General features: G+C 43.4%; 2 protein-coding genes across 3 annotated transcripts in view; both read right to left on the reverse strand.

Moving 5' to 3' along the window:
- Positions 1-794: 794 nt before the first annotated feature.
- BAG2 (BAG cochaperone 2) lies at positions 795-14,461 on the reverse strand. The gene is made up of 3 exons (XM_036317313.1): positions 13,859-14,461; positions 4,311-4,420; positions 795-1,378 (listed from the first exon to the last, which is right to left on the reverse strand). Exons 1-3 carry the CDS (start codon positions 13,969-13,971, stop codon positions 966-968), a joined length of 636 nt encoding a protein of 211 aa, XP_036173206.1. The 5' UTR covers positions 13,972-14,461; the 3' UTR covers positions 795-965.
- The window catches only part of ZNF451 (zinc finger protein 451), a 95,452-nt gene continuing 84,295 nt past the window's right edge, over positions 4,314-15,470 (reverse strand). For both annotated transcript variants that reach the window (XR_004968832.1, XM_036317307.1), the window contains one exon: positions 4,314-4,420. Coding sequence is in view for 1 of the 2 variants with exons in the window: in XM_036317307.1 (XP_036173200.1) it covers positions 4,407-4,420 (14 nt within the window). In the remaining variant the exon portion in view is untranslated. The remainder of the gene's footprint in view (positions 4,421-15,470) is intronic.

Consider the following 15,470-nt stretch of genomic DNA (forward strand, 5'->3'; position numbering starts at 1 on the left):
GGAAAGCTCAGTGAAATAGCTACATTTTAATTATTTAATACAGTATAACTTGGTAACTCTTAGACAAAGAAAAACAACTAGAATTACGTCAGGCCATGAAAATGTATATACCCTTTGACTCATTGCTGGGAATTTATAAAAAAATAAACAAAAAAATGGAAAAGCTCTATGCAGTAATGGCAACAAACTGGAAACAACTGTCTAGTGAGGGTACTGGGTAACTCAGAGGTTTTTAAGTTGACAATTTAAGTGGACTTTATAGCAGCATTTAATTATTTTTAAAAGCAAGTTACAACATTGTATTTACATAGTAATTAACATTTTAGAGAAATGATGCATGTGGAAAAGATGAAGTGAATGTATAATTGTTAACAGTGGTAAAATCAGATGTGAATTTTTCTCATTTGCCATATTTTCATGTATATCAAGAAATTATTATGAGATGTGTAAATCTAAGTTTAAAATAATTTGACATGCATGTCTAAAAAAACTGCTGATTGAGAGAATGTAGGGAAAGGTTCTTACTCCGTGATTCCTTTTATCCCTGTAAACACTCTGCTTGGCTAACATGAAATGTGCGTGTGCTGCTGCGTAAAGCTTTCTAGTCAACCAAATGCCCCACGTGCCCGTGTGTCTCCACACCAGACAAAGCCCCAGTAAGAATAGTGGTTCTTTTACCCCTAGCTGAGCACGTACTGTACTTCCCCCACATACAAAACATTCATCCACAGAATAGTACAAAATATATATATGGTGCTAGTTCCTAGTATAAGACAATAATTCAATCTAAAAACTTACAGGAAGATAATTAAAATATTTCTACTTTTTAATTGTTATTCATAAAACTGATGACACTGGAATATTTTCATCATCTTCATCAAATGAGTGGTTATGCCTAACATAAAGAACTAGTTATCACTTAAGATAGCATGTTATTTTCACATCATTGCTCTCAGGTTTGGAAACTAATTAAATCTGCTGTCAGCATTCTGTTGCAGAGCGAGGGAGCCCGCTCCTTTAGAATGCTCTAGCAGCTTGATGGCCTTGTCGGAGCTTTCAATGTTTCTAAGCAGAGTCTCCAAGCGTCTCTTAATTTTCTTCTGATCTTCAAGTGCACAGCCAATGACTATGGATTGAAACTTCTGATCAACTGGCCCAGGCGGCACCTCAGACGAACACGCACTGTACAGCGACATCAAGTGACTCTTGGCATTTCCCAAATCATTCAGAAACTTACTGACCACCTCATCGATAATCCTGGTGGCGTGCTTTAGGGATTCCTGCTGCTGGGGGTTTCTAATGGTTTCCACTGAAACTTCAACAGTGAGGGTTCGTCCCATCAGACGGTTTGCGGTCAGATTTAATTCTTCTCTTTCTCCTAAACATAAAAAGTTTGAAATACCAATCACTTGAGTCATAAACTCATCTATGTTGAGGGGTTCAGAACAGGCTTCTCCACAATGTGCTACATTGGCATAGGAATTATTTTGAGCTGAAGGCGATCGAGACCCTGAGGGTTCATGAGAAACCCTTACCTCTCCCTTAAAGAATTTAAATTAGGGGGTTTGCTCATGGTAAGAATTCTTGCCAGAGATAATTTTTATGACCTATCCACAGGGCAGAGCAAACTTCTAATAACTGAGCATCTCTTTATTGTCCTGCAAATCTCCCTCTCCCCGCTGCAGCCCCAGACGCCCTATCTCGTACCTTAGCTCACATTGTCGAGTATACCTCACTTTACCTTTCTACCTCTACCTCTCATGTATGGGGCGTGTCTCTGACTCTCTCATGTATGTGGGGTTCCCATATGAACATATGTAATTAAATTTGGTTATTTTTCCATTGTTAATCTGTCTCATGTTGATTTAATTACTAGTCCAGCTGAGAGGATCTAAAAAGGTAAAGAAAAATTTCTTCCTACCCAAAAAATGTCAAGAACACTAACACATTTATTTGTGGGTAAATCTATTTTCTGTGGTCACCTCTGCTATGAATTTCCTAAGGGTTAGTTAAAGTTAAAACTACAGCATATAAGATTAACTGATGAAGTGCATTGGTTTAGAGAGGGAGGTTAAAGAGTACCTTTCCCTGGCCCAGCCAGCGTGGCTCAGTGGTGAGCATCGACCTATGAACCTGGAGGTCACGGTTTGATTCCCGGTCAGGGCATATGATTGATCCCCAGTGTGGGGCGTGCAGGAGGCAGCCAATCAATGATTCTCCCTCATCATTGATGTTCTTATCTCTCTCTCTCCCTCTCTCTGAAATCAAAAAAATAAAAAGAATCCCTTTCCCTGAAAGTCTGTATACATGGAATACCAGATGACTTCTCAAGTGGTCATGTTTGCCAAGTCTGGGCAGGTATGTGTTTGTAGCTGGGATGGAGATCAGGTCTTACCACCGTGTGAACAGTGAGCATAACCAGGTTTTGTGCCGGTTAAGGCTGCAGAGAGATGTCCTGTATCTCTCCAAAGGATGTGCATGTAGGGGAGGAAAAATAATTGCCACTCTATCTTTCTGAGTTCTTGCCTGAGAATAAAAGATTAACAAGGACAAAAATACAAAAGTTTATTAACATGTATAACTCATGTATACATGGAAAACTGAGTAACTCTCCGAGATGGCTCAGCCACCACCTTAAATACCATCTTCAGCTGAAGACAAAAGATGTTGGGGAGGGAAGGAAGCCAATTATGGGAGGTGACCAGGAAAAGCAAGGTAAAGAGAATAAGATTTAACTACAGTCAGCACCTTCTCCATTGATAAAAGTCCTTGTGACTCACAGTCCCCTCCCTGGCACAGAGAGGGAGACACCCTTACATGTGGAAAGTTGCTCTATAAATGTAAACTTCTCTTAGAAAAGGATAACTTCTCTGTTTCCAGAGCTTCTCTTGCATCTGCAGTTTCTCAAAAATAATCAGCTCAAAATATCCTTGTACCAAAGCGGCATATTTTGGGGTGGCATATTCTGCATGTTTATCAGAATACAATGCCCCAATTTGGGCTGAGAAAAAAAACCATGAAAGTGGTGAAAAGCTGGCTGAAAATTAGGCCTCAACTTCACCCCCTCAAGACAAATTTAAGACGGCCAGTGGTCTAAGTCTCAGCCCGCACCCAGAGGCAATGATGGGAAAAGGGACTCTGTCAGCACCTCATTATTTATATAAAAAGGTCAGCAATCCCCTACGTCCTTTCTAATTCATTGATCTTTGGAGGGAAGTTCTGTGACTTCCTAATTCGTTGATCTTTGGCCAGGATGGCGAAGAGATCCGACCCCATTGTGGACTCTGGAGGTAGACTGCTCACGTACTGCACAGCTACCTGGCCCACTAGCTTGTTCTGTGAAGGAAGCACCAAATTAGGAAGGTCATCACCAGCAAACACAAATCACAGCTGACCTGTTCCTCCAGGGCAGTCATGCTTTTCATATGAAAATGATGGCACGTTTTTACATTAATGGGGTTTTATTTGGCTTGTAGTTTATTTTCTTGCATTTTCTCCCTTCCTATCTCACCTTTTCCCTATGCTTTTTTTTTTAATAAGGTTACTTTTTATTTTTAATGTATTTTGTTGATTTCTTACAGAGAGGAAGGGAAAGTAACAGTTAGAAACATCGATGAGAGAGAAACATCGATCAGCTGCCTCCTGCACACCCCCTACTGGGGATGTGCCCACAACCAAGGTACATTCCCATGACTGGAATCGAACCTGGGACCCTTCAGTCCGCAGGCCGAAGCTCTATCCACTGAGCCAAAGCGCTTATGACTTCCCTATGCTTTTTAAAAAGATATGTTTTTATTGATTTCAGAAATGGAAGGAAGAGGGAGAGAGAGACAGAAACATCAATGATGAGAGAGAATCATTGATTGGCTGCCTCCTGCACACCCCACACTGCGGATCGAGCCCGAAACCCTATGCCCTGACCAGGAATTGAACCGTGACCTCCTGGTTCACAGGTCAACACTCAATCACTGAGCCACTCCAGCCTGGCTCCCTCTGCTTTTAATTCTACGTTCCAGTAACTTCGATAGAATTTAAGTTCTATACTTGGCCTTATTGCTTGGAGGCAGCTTTTCTGCAAAGGAGCTTGGAGGCCTTTTTCCATCACGTCCGGCCTCGGCCTGGGCTGGGGAGTACAGTGGGAGAATGATCTCTTGTAATAAACTGACAGCTGCAGCTGCTGCCTGCGGCTCACACTGAATGCTGAAATCGGGTGTGCTCATACCACAAGTCAAGCAAAAACTGGCCCACGCTTATCACAAACCCCACAGAGGGTGTAAAAGACGAGCCCCGTCCATGGAACCAGCTCTCACCATCGCTGATCTGCCTCATGTCCTGGCTGTTCTGGATACTGTGGATCATTTCCAGGAGGATTTCTCTCTCTTGTTCAATGGCAGTTGCTGCTTCTCTTAAAGCTTCCACCCTATAAACAGAGAAAAACAGCAGTTGCTGCATGGACGATCAGTGGTCCTCACCCTTCCGTCATTCAATTCAAGTTTAAAGATCATTAGGAAGACTTTTCAGGATGTCTTTATTCCTTTTATTTTTTATCCTCTCATTTTTATGTTCTTTTTAAATCCACTTACCCCACTCCCATTTCCCTCCCTGCTCTGTTTAGTGGTTATCTGTTTGCTCTTGCAAAAATATGTATTTGTGTATTCATGTTCTCATGTTCAGCATTATTTTATTAAGAACCATCTAATCAGTAGCTTCTAAATGCTGCCCAATTCTCCACATGTATATCCACCTGATTTTACCTCCCAGTAGAGACACTCCCCTTGTCCCTCAGCTATTCACCACCACAAATGACACTTCAATGAATACATGCCCTTTAAGAACCTGCATGAGGGGAGAACTGCTGAGACAAAGGGTGTGTGTACCTTCACTTGACTCAGTACGAGAACTGCTCTCTAGAATGGCTATACCAGGTCATACTCCTGGCAGCAAAGCACAGGAGTCCCTATATCCCCACAACCCTACCAATACTCAGCATTTTCCAATTTTCTAACTCTTTATTGACAGTAAGTGTAGTGATATCTCAATACTTAATTTACATTTATTTCATTAATAATTTCAGACATCTCTTTGTATCCTTGTTAGCCTATTCATAGCCTTTGCCTGTTTTCTTTAAACAGGGGTTGCTGTCCTCTTGTTGATTTGCGTACTCAAGATATGAATCCCTTGTTGGTTACAGATAATGCAACCATCTTCTCCCATCCTATCATAATATATTAATGCTGGGATACCCTTCACTGAACAGAGATCCTTATTTTGAAATGATCAAGTTCATCTTTTCCTGGTTTTGTTTTGCCTTATGATTTATGCTTCTGAAATTTTTTTTCAGGGTCTCCCCATCCCTAGGTTTTGGCCTACATTTCCTTCTATTAACTCTATCATTTTACCTTTATCCTATTTATATCTTTTCCTTTTTTAAAAATCCTCACCCGAGGACATGTTTATTGATTTTTAGAGATGGAAGAAAGGAGGGAGGGAGGGAGGGAGGAAAGGAGGGAGAGAGAGAGAGAGAGAGAGAGAGAGAGAGAGAGAGAGAGAGAGACAGACATTGAGCAGCTGCCTCCCACATGCGCCATAACGGGGAATGGAACCCACACCTTCTTTTGGTGTATCAGATGATGCTCCAACTGAGCCACTGGCCGGGGCTCCTATTAACCCATCTAGAACCCACCTTTATATGTAGTTAGGTAAGGATATTGTTTTATTTTTCTCCCCATAGTGACTTTTTTCTCCAACATGATCCACCAAAAATCTATTTATCCCCCAGTGATTTGTAGATGGTCTACATCTGAAATCTCTATTCCATTGACTGTTCTTACACAAATACCCACTTTGAAAAATAGCACCTGCCCTGACCGGTGTGGCTCAGTTGGTTCTTGGTCAGGGAACATGCCTGGGTTGCAGCTCAATCCCCAGTAGGGGGCGTGCAGGAGACAGCCAATGGATGTTTTCCTCTCATATCATGTTTCTCTTTCTTTCCCTTCCTCTCTTTAAAAATCAATAAAAATTTTTAAAAAATTAATTAAAAAATAGCACCAGTCTTATAATATGCCTTAATATTTGGTAGGAACAGCCTCTTAATCTTTTTTAAAGAAAACTTATCTATTTAGATTTTTATTCTTCCATTTAAACTCTAGAATAAGTGTATTGGGTTTTTAAAAAAAAAACGGGCAAATCTGACATCTTTCTAATACTGTATCGTCATTCCATGCAAAAACATGATATATCTCCATTTATTCAGATCCTCTTCTATATTCTTTATTAGAGTTTTGAAGTATTCTTTATTTTTCTTTCGGGAGCCACTACTTGGAACTGCACATTGTAGGTGGTGATTTCATCTGGTGATGAAGTATTCTTAACTAGATGCCCGGTGCACAAAATTCGTGCATGGGTAGGGTCCCTAGGCCTGACTGGCGATCAGGGCCGATTGGGGCCTTCTGGCTGCTGGCCGGGACCTTCCTTCCCCGGTTGCTGGCCAGGGCCTTCCTTCGTTCCATGCCATCCGCTGGTGGTCAGCGCATATCATAGCGAGCGATCAAACTCCTGAGGGGACACTTTGCATATTAGCCTTTTATATATATATAGACTAGAGGCCCGGTGCATGAAAATTCGTGCACTTGTGGGGGAGGGCCCCTCAGACCGGCCTGCACCCTCTCGCAGTCCGGGACCCCTCAGGGGATTCCAACTGATGGCTTAGGCCCACTTCCCGGGGGACTGGGCCTAAGCTGGCAGTCAGACATCCCTCTGGCAGCCCAGGAGCCCTCAGGGGATGTCCAACTAACGGCTTAGGCCTGCTCCCCTTAGTGCTACCACAGAGGCGGGAGAAGCTCCTGCTACTGCCACTGCGCTGGCCAGCCACGAGCTGGCTTCTGGCTGAGCGGCACTCCCCTTATGGAAGTGCACTGATCACCAGGGGGTAGCTCCTGCATTGAGCGTCTGCCCCCTGGTGGTCAGTACTCATCATAGTGAACAGTCATTCTGCCAATTGGGTCAATTTGCATATTACCCTTTTATTATATAGGCAGGATGGTAGTCTTGTGGACTCTTCAGTGTTCTAGATAGTTTGTGGATATTGTTGCTACTGTGAATAATATATTTTTAATGATATTTTTTAGTTGGTTATTTCTGGTTAGAGAAATGTTATTTTTCTAGTTTCATCTTTTAGCTGGCAACCATGACTTATACTTAATTTTAATGGTTTGTCTTTTGATTCTATTGGTTTTTCTTTTCTAGATTGATGATCATAAAATGATAGTTTTTATCTCTTCCTTTTCAATGCTATTAGCTAGTTTTCTTTTTTTTATTTTAGAGAGTAGGAGAGAGAAATATCAATTTGACATTCCACCTATCCATGCACTCACTGGTTGATTTTGTATGTGCCCTGACCGGGGATCGAACCCGCAACCTTAGCATATCAGGATGGCGCTCTAACCAACTGAGCTACTCCACCAGAGCTATTAGCTCCTACTTTTCTTTATATAATACTGACTACAGTCCTCTAGTACTGTAAGCAATTGTAAGAGAAGGCATCTTTGCCTTTTCCCAAATTTAAAGGGAATGCCTCTGTTGGTTTTGGTACAGAGCCATGACCAGGCTATAGAAGTACTACTTTCCCCAACTATATACATCCATGTACTTATTACTACGCATATGCATGAACACACCCAGTCATGTGGAATCATGAGAGCAAGAAAAAGAAATTCTGTATATTTAAAGTGCACTGTTTCCAGGGCACTTTCTTGCTATATATTACCCTGCAATTACACAAGCTGCCAACCTTTCCAAAATAAACAGTGACAGACCTATCCCCAGTATCCAGATGGTCTTAGAAACCCAAGATCACTGAAGATCTAATCCTGACTGCTGCCTGAAGTGGGCCCAGAAGGAACAACCTCACCAATGTTTTAGCACGTGTCCATTCCTTATAAGGATCCCCCCTCCTCACCCCAACCACACATATGCCTTTTCCCCAACAGTCACCCACCTGTTACACCCCAAAATAGCACTCATAAGCAGAAATGTCACAGGGTCCCTTTACTCATCAAGATACTAAATATATGTTGGACTTTGCATTTATAAAAGCCAGTAAAAGCAAAGAGCTGGAAAGAATCTTACTACATAATATGGCTAGGAAACAATGAAAATTAATAATCTATAAAATAGGAATAATGCAGTATCAGGCCTTCTTCTAGCACCATTCATGATGTACTTACACATTTTACATTTGCAAACTCTCAGATAAACTAGGGCCTAGTACACATGAAAGAGACTGAGTTGGCACTAATATGAAATATTTATGCTAAAAACACAAACCATGACTCTAGTATTTAAATGAACCATGGTCTACAGATGAACCATGTGACTGGTACATGAGAAGATTCTAAAGAAGAGATTAATTTTTTAACACTCGAGTTTACATTCAAATGGCAGGTGATAAAGAATTGGAAGTTTTTCTAAAAAAGGACACTTCATTTACAACAGCAAGTTACAACAGTAAGTTCATGGTGTTGTTAACAAAAAATGGTTTAAAAGGAGACATTCTAGAAAAAAATATAACCTGTCCCATGAAGAAGTATTTTGTTATTAAACAAGACCAAATATAAAGGAAATTAGATGGAACTTTTATGGGTTTCCCCCTCACCACCCCCACCACCACCCCCAACCCCTTCTACCCCACCCCCGCCACCACAGACTAGAAATGGACAGGGCTTTTTCCCTGTGAAAAACAGATTTCATCTTTTACAGAACTTCTTATGTATATTTTCACATATGCCTTTTTCATATCATAGCAAAGGTAAAATGTCAGTCTTCAGAACCAAAGTTTTTTTGTTAGTTTTTGGCATCCTTGACCTTTCATTTGCTATTCCCTCCTCTGCGACCTTCCTTATCTTTGACCCTTGTCCACTGGTGAAACTTTTTCAAAACCCAATCCTTTGCACAGGAACTGTTTCCTTAAAAAATGCCCCCCCTCTTCCCCACCCCCACCCCCCGCTTGAGGAAGCATTGGTTAATGCTTCCCTTGGCACTACTGTACATCTGTCTAGTGTATGGACGATATTGTATTTTTAATTTTTTCTTTTAAAAAGCTGTACCCAGATCTCTACTTAGCTTGTTTAAGTAAATTTGTACTGTTTTTCAGCTACTGGTATCTTAAATACAAATATAATCTACCTTTCTTCTAGTTCTAGAAAATTGTAAACCACTGTATCTTTGAATATTCCCTGTCCTCCATTCCATTATTTTCTTCTGGAACTCTGGGTAGACACTGTTGGACTCTCTCACTTTATCCTTCATGGTTGTTTTTTTAACACATCATTCGACAGCACTTTTGTTGGCAGAGAGGGCAGTTCTGTTTTCACTAACAGATCGTGGAAGCAGCTACACGTCCAAATTGGGGAAGAACCTATCCTCACATCAAGGCCTGCCTGGGCTGTGCTTCTGGAAAACTCCCTGCATGAGATCACAACTAAGCAGGCTTTCACCACAGTAAATTGCAGTCAGAATATTCACACAAGGACAGAACTGAACGGCTCTTATCCTCAGCTAGTCCTCATGTCTCCGACACCCTGCAGGTCTCGGCAGCCTGGGTATCAGAACACCAAGTTGGGAGACTTAGAAGAGACCGAACAGCGATTTCCCCTGACTGTGCCTGCTCCCCGTCAGCTAATACAGGGCACAGTGGGCACCGCAAGGGCGTTCCAGTCCAGCTGTTCGAACCTTGAGTAGTTACTGAAACTCTCCTTGCCTCAATTTTCCTCATCCATGAAACAGGGATAATGAGATGGTGGTTGTGACTGAACCAAGTAAAACAAGTAAACAAGTTTTCACAGTGACTGACAACATCAACTAAAAAAATATATACATGAGTAGAGATATATGCAATGGGCCCAGAATGGGTGCTGGTGAACATCATGAACTCGGGCTTACAAATAACAAGAATTTGTGTTTTCATAAAGAGGCGTGAAAATGGCAAGTGCTCCTATCATGGATTTATTTGAAAGAATTTCTAAAACGGGTTCTTAAAATCATGTGTCTCTTCAGAGAGGTCAATGGGGGAAAAAGGAGACATATATACCTTAAACAATAAAAATTTTAAAAAAAAATCATGTGTCTCTTCGGAGAGGTCAATATGGGGGAAAAGGAGACATATATAATACTTTAAACAATAAAGAATTTTAAAAAAATCACGTGTCTCTTATTCAATACTCTTGTATCTAAAGAATACTACAATGATCACTCATATTTTAGGCAACGTAAAATTTTGAAGGGTTTTCCTGATCATAACCAAAATATTAAATGACATTCACTACTGAGATACTTTGGTGTAAAAAGTGTGAGGAGCTACTGTGAGTAGTAGCTCCTCACGCTACTGTCGGTCCCTCTGGATTCAGATCCCTCATTTCCAAGAGAGATAACATCTGCCCTCCTAGCCAAAGGGTTTTTAAGGTTCAAATCACAATGTTTATGAAAAGTGCTCTTTTAAATTATAGGCTGTTGCCGAAACTGGTTTGGCTCAGTGGATAGAGCGTTGGCCTGCGGACTGAAGGGTCCCAGGTTCGATTCCGGTCAAGGGCATGTACCTGGGTTGCGGGCATATCCCCAATAGGAGATGTGCAGGAGGCAGCTGATCGATGATTCTCTCTCATCGATGTTTCTAACTCTCTATCTCTCTCCCTTCCTCTCTGTAAAAAAATCAATAAAATATATATTTTAAAAAATAAATAAATAAATAAATTATAGGCTGTTGTACATTAACTATGGTGCCATCTTGTTTGATGACTCCCTGGACACTGCCACACCCTAAGAAACTTTTGAGCAACCAGAAACTTTCCGGCCGACAAATGATCCATATCACCCCCTTCGTTCACCCAACCCTCCATGTAAGCCACTGTAAATGGCTGATAAGAGGGAGAAGGAGCCACAGTATGATCAGTGTGGGGAAATGTGTGAACAGCCAATCTCCCATCCTGTCATCAAGCCCTGTGCCCTTCTCCACAACCCACACCCCATCTTCACCATCCAGAGCTGACTAGGAGCTCCACAATACCTGGCACAGAGTGGGTGTTCAATATTTACTGAATTAAACACCCATTTAAATGGAGTTTTCACTTCTTTCAGTAAAATCATATGTTCATCCTTACACTATTCCCACATTTTAAAATATGACATATTTAAGAAAACTAGTAATGAAGTATTAAGCTCTATAGCTAGTCTTCCTGGGTTCTAGCTATGTGACCTTGCACAAGACTGAACTTCTTAAGTTTTAATTTCCCAACTGGAGAATGGAGGCATGGGGTCTGGTATATAGTCAGTGCTCATTAAATGGATGTTAGCATGCATTATTTATAATTACAATAACTTAAGCACGGTGTTATGCGCCACTGATGAATGCAAAAAACAAACACCACTTAAAATAGGTAATAAAACCAGGAGATAAAGGAGTCACCTTCTTTGAAGAAGTTGAAAAAGATAAGCTAGTGCCCCGGTAAAATGTTAGAAACAAATTACATATGAATATTATGTTTTCTTTTTAAAAATTCCCTTCTAGACATAATTCTTCTAGTTTTTAACAGTGTAGTATTGTGACTTTGTCCAGGCATTAGCATTTCTCTCTATTTTTACTTATTTTCTAAAACACTTCCATAGTTAACATTAATGTTAATATTACTTATTTTTTAAAGAAAGAAACAAAGCTTACAAAAGTCTAAAATGATGAAGAAAGTCCTTACAATGAACAATTCACATATTAATCAATCTTTCCTCCTCAGCTCAAGGGTTAATTTAAAAAGTTATAGTTTAGCCCTAGCCGGGTTGGAGCATCTTTCCATACACCAAAAGGTTTTGGGTTCGATTCCCAGTCAGGGCAATGCCAAGGTTTCGGGTTTAATCCCTGGTCTGGGCGCACATACTAGAGGCAACTGATCGATGTTTTTCTCTCTCTCTTTCTCTTTCTCTCTCTCTCTCTCTCTCTCTCAAAATCAATTAAAAAACAAACAAAACATATCCTTGGGAAGATTAAAAACAAGAAAGTTACAGTTTAATCACTTGTATACAGTAATCAGAATTCATGTTATATTAATCAATATTAGACTATAAGAAACTCAAATCCAGAGGCTTTCTTTTAGAGATGAGTTCTTGACTTAAAAAATAAGTATTATTACTTTAGAGAGAGGAAGGGAGAGAGAGAGAAACATCAATGTAAGAGAGAAATATCAGATCAGTTGTCTCCCAAACACACCTGGACTGGGGATGAATGAAACCTGCAACCTGGGCATGTGCCCTGACTTGGAATCAAACCCACCACCTATTAGTGTATATACAGGTCAACGCTGCAACCAGCTGAGTCCCTGACTTTTTGTACCTACCGCACATGAGGCATTAATTCAAGTTTGAGGACAATGATTCAGCTTGAAGGAGGGACAATGACCTCATTGCTTTAAGGAAAAATCCTTTCTTTCTGATTAGGGAAGAGAAACCCCTAAAATGGTTGAGAACACACCCTCAGAGTTCTAAAGACCTGGGGAGGTGTGCAAGTTTCTTGTTATGCTGCTACATAAAAGGAACTACTGTCCAGAGGGACACTGAGTAGCTGAGGCCACTGATCTCTAGTTGTGCTCCACTTTGTCTGGGGGTTGACGTAAAAATGTTAGTGTTAAAAGTAATGGAGAAGCATTGCTTTTTTCTTGTTTTCTTTTTCTCATTTGCAGCAGAACCCCAGAAAGTGGTCTTGGCTCTGGTTTCTCTCACTGTTGCCATCCATGAAATCACTGTGGGTGGAGAATTCCTCACATTCGGGCTCCTTTCTTGGGGTAGTAACACATGCCTCACTCGCTAAGATAAACGTACTGTGGTTATTAAAGCACTGACTTGGGGAATAGATACCTCTTCTTGGTTTGCTGTATTAACTCAGGGAGATAAAGAAATAATGAAATGCTTCTCAGAATGTTTGGCTCACACACTCCTTCATCCACCCAGAGCCTGGTGAGAACTATGGGGAAAAACCCTGTGTAGTTCCAGGAGGCTGTGGGTGCCTTAATGAGATTTCATTTAACTCCGCTTGCACACAATTTACACAGCAGCCAGGAATCATACAAAAGGCTTCCTACACTGTTAAAGGAAAGAAACATTTCCAAATGTAATATGACTTAGAAATTCTATACAAGCCCACCACTACATTAACTAGTTAATACCACCGTAATCAAAACTCATCTTATCCTTCGGGGCCAGTGACCAGCGCTTGGAAGAAGGTGCACAATGAACGCTGAGGGACTAGTGAGGGCTGAAGGCAGGATGGCGGGGAAAGCTGGAAGCGGCAGGGTCTAAATTCCAGATACCCAGCCGCCGGTCCCCCAGCAGCCCCTCACGTGTCCTCCTCCTCCTGGCCAGTCCTTGCTATCGGAGGAGTTCCTGGCTTTTTAAATTTTTTTTGCTCTTAAGTGTCTGGGGGAGCAAAGAAACTGATCATCCCCATCATGGACCGCTCAACTGCTGCCTCGGTTAAAAATGCATAAAAAGGTCACGACTAAGTTGAAAACACGTGGAGGACCGTACACCGGCCCCCAGAAGGTTCCAGAAGTCCTGGGGACCGGACTGCCACCGTCCCTGCTCGCAAATGACGTCACTTTCCCCGTCTCCGCTTTTCCTCTGCTCGGACCGCTCGGCTCGGTTAGGGAGCACGTGGCCGCCGGTGGGGCGGGCGGGCGCTCGCACCGTTCTCCTTAGATCGAATGCGCTTCCTCTCGGACGAGGAGTGGGACCCCCCCCCCCCCCAAAACACACTGCACCGCGTCCCGGACACCAGACTGCGGCCGGCGCCGGCACCGGCACCCGCGCCCGCCCCGCGCACCTGAGCTCCAGCTGGTCCAGGCTCTCCAGCAGGCGGCTGGAGCGGTCGGCCATGGAGGAGGAGCGGCAGAAGCGGCCCTCGTTGGCTTTCGCGTTGATCTTCGCCTGAGCCATCTGAGCTCCGCGGCGGGCAGCCAAGAGGTCACCGGCCTCTCCGGCGGCGGCGAGTGGAGAGCGGCGGCCGCAGCGTCGCAGTCACCCGGCTTCCGCCTCCCTCTGACGCCGCGGGGGGCGGCCGGGAGGAGCCCAGGGCCCGCCGCCGCGTGGCCAAACAAGGGCAGGCGCGCCGCCCAGGCCCGGGGCTCTTTGCCGGCCGGGGCCCTCGCCGCGCGCGGGCCGGGGTGGGCCTCTGGGGCCTGAGGGGCGAAGCCGGGCGGCGGCCGAGCCCCCCCCTGAGGGGCAGCCGCGGAGGGGAGGCCCCCGCTCGGCGGACCCCGGAACCACCGCCGCTGAGGAGACGCACACCACACCCTCCCCCGGCGGCCCGACCCTCCGCGCAGCCCGAGGGTCCCGATCGCCCCCACGCGAAGGGACCTAGCGGTGGACTGTGGGTGGACCGCCCAGAGATGGCTTCGCTTAGTTCCTCCCCGCCCCCATGATCCACAGCAAAAACCAAAGCGCAGCAGTCCCCGGGTGCGTGGAGAAAGGTCCCTTGGGGAAGAGAGGGCGTTTGACCTCCGCTCCTGGGCCGCGGTCCTGGCCTGCTCCCCTGCACCCCTTTCCCGAGAGGAGGAGGTCAGCCTGGGCAGCACCGCTGAAGGAATAGGGAAAAGTAAAAACAGACCCGACTTCCGCAAGCGGCATTTACTTCATTTCAAACCCATTCCAAGGGAGGGATTCTTAATGAGCTTTTTTCCCCTATTAAAAATTATTCTAGTTGGAATTTTTTTTAATATATATTTTTATTGATTTTTACAGAGAGGAAGGGAGAGGGACAGAGTTAGAAACATCCATGAGAGAGAAACATCGATCAGCTGCCTTCTGCACACCCCCCACTGGGGATGTGCCTGCAACCCAGGTACATGCCCCTGACCGGAATCGAACCTGGGACCCTTCAGCCACAGGCCGAGGCTCTATCCACTGAGCCAAACCAGTTAGGGCTCTAGTTGGAATTTTGAGTGAAATAACTGGTAACCATTAAGGCCCATTTTACACCCAATTTACGTAAATCTGTAGAAGTGGAATGGGCTGGGAGTGCAAAGATTTATCTAATTTTGCTCTAGTTGGTTTGGCTCTGGCTGGTTGGGACTGAAGGGTCTGGTTTGGATTCTGGTCAAGGTCATGTACCTCAGCTGAGGGGCATGTGGAAGGCAGCCAATCGACGTTTCTCCCTTCCACTCTACTTTTTTTTTTTTACCTACTTTTAAAACTCAGGATTTGCTATTATAGCTCTATGCTTCATATTGCAAGGATGAGAATGTACAGAGTGCATAGAATGATAGGTAATAGCAGTTTAAAGCTGAATCGCAATCTTTAATCTGAGATCAAAGCCATCTAAATACTTGAACAGAGATGAGGCCCTTAAAACTGGAACCCAATTCCCTCAGACTTCAATCTCAACACTAATAAACTCTTGGTGTACGGGATTACTTGATCTTGGTAAATATATTTTG

Source organism: Myotis myotis, unplaced genomic scaffold (assembly GCF_014108235.1).
Source record: "Myotis myotis isolate mMyoMyo1 unplaced genomic scaffold, mMyoMyo1.p scaffold_m19_p_7, whole genome shotgun sequence".
Lineage (NCBI taxonomy): Eukaryota > Metazoa > Chordata > Mammalia > Chiroptera > Vespertilionidae > Myotis > Myotis myotis.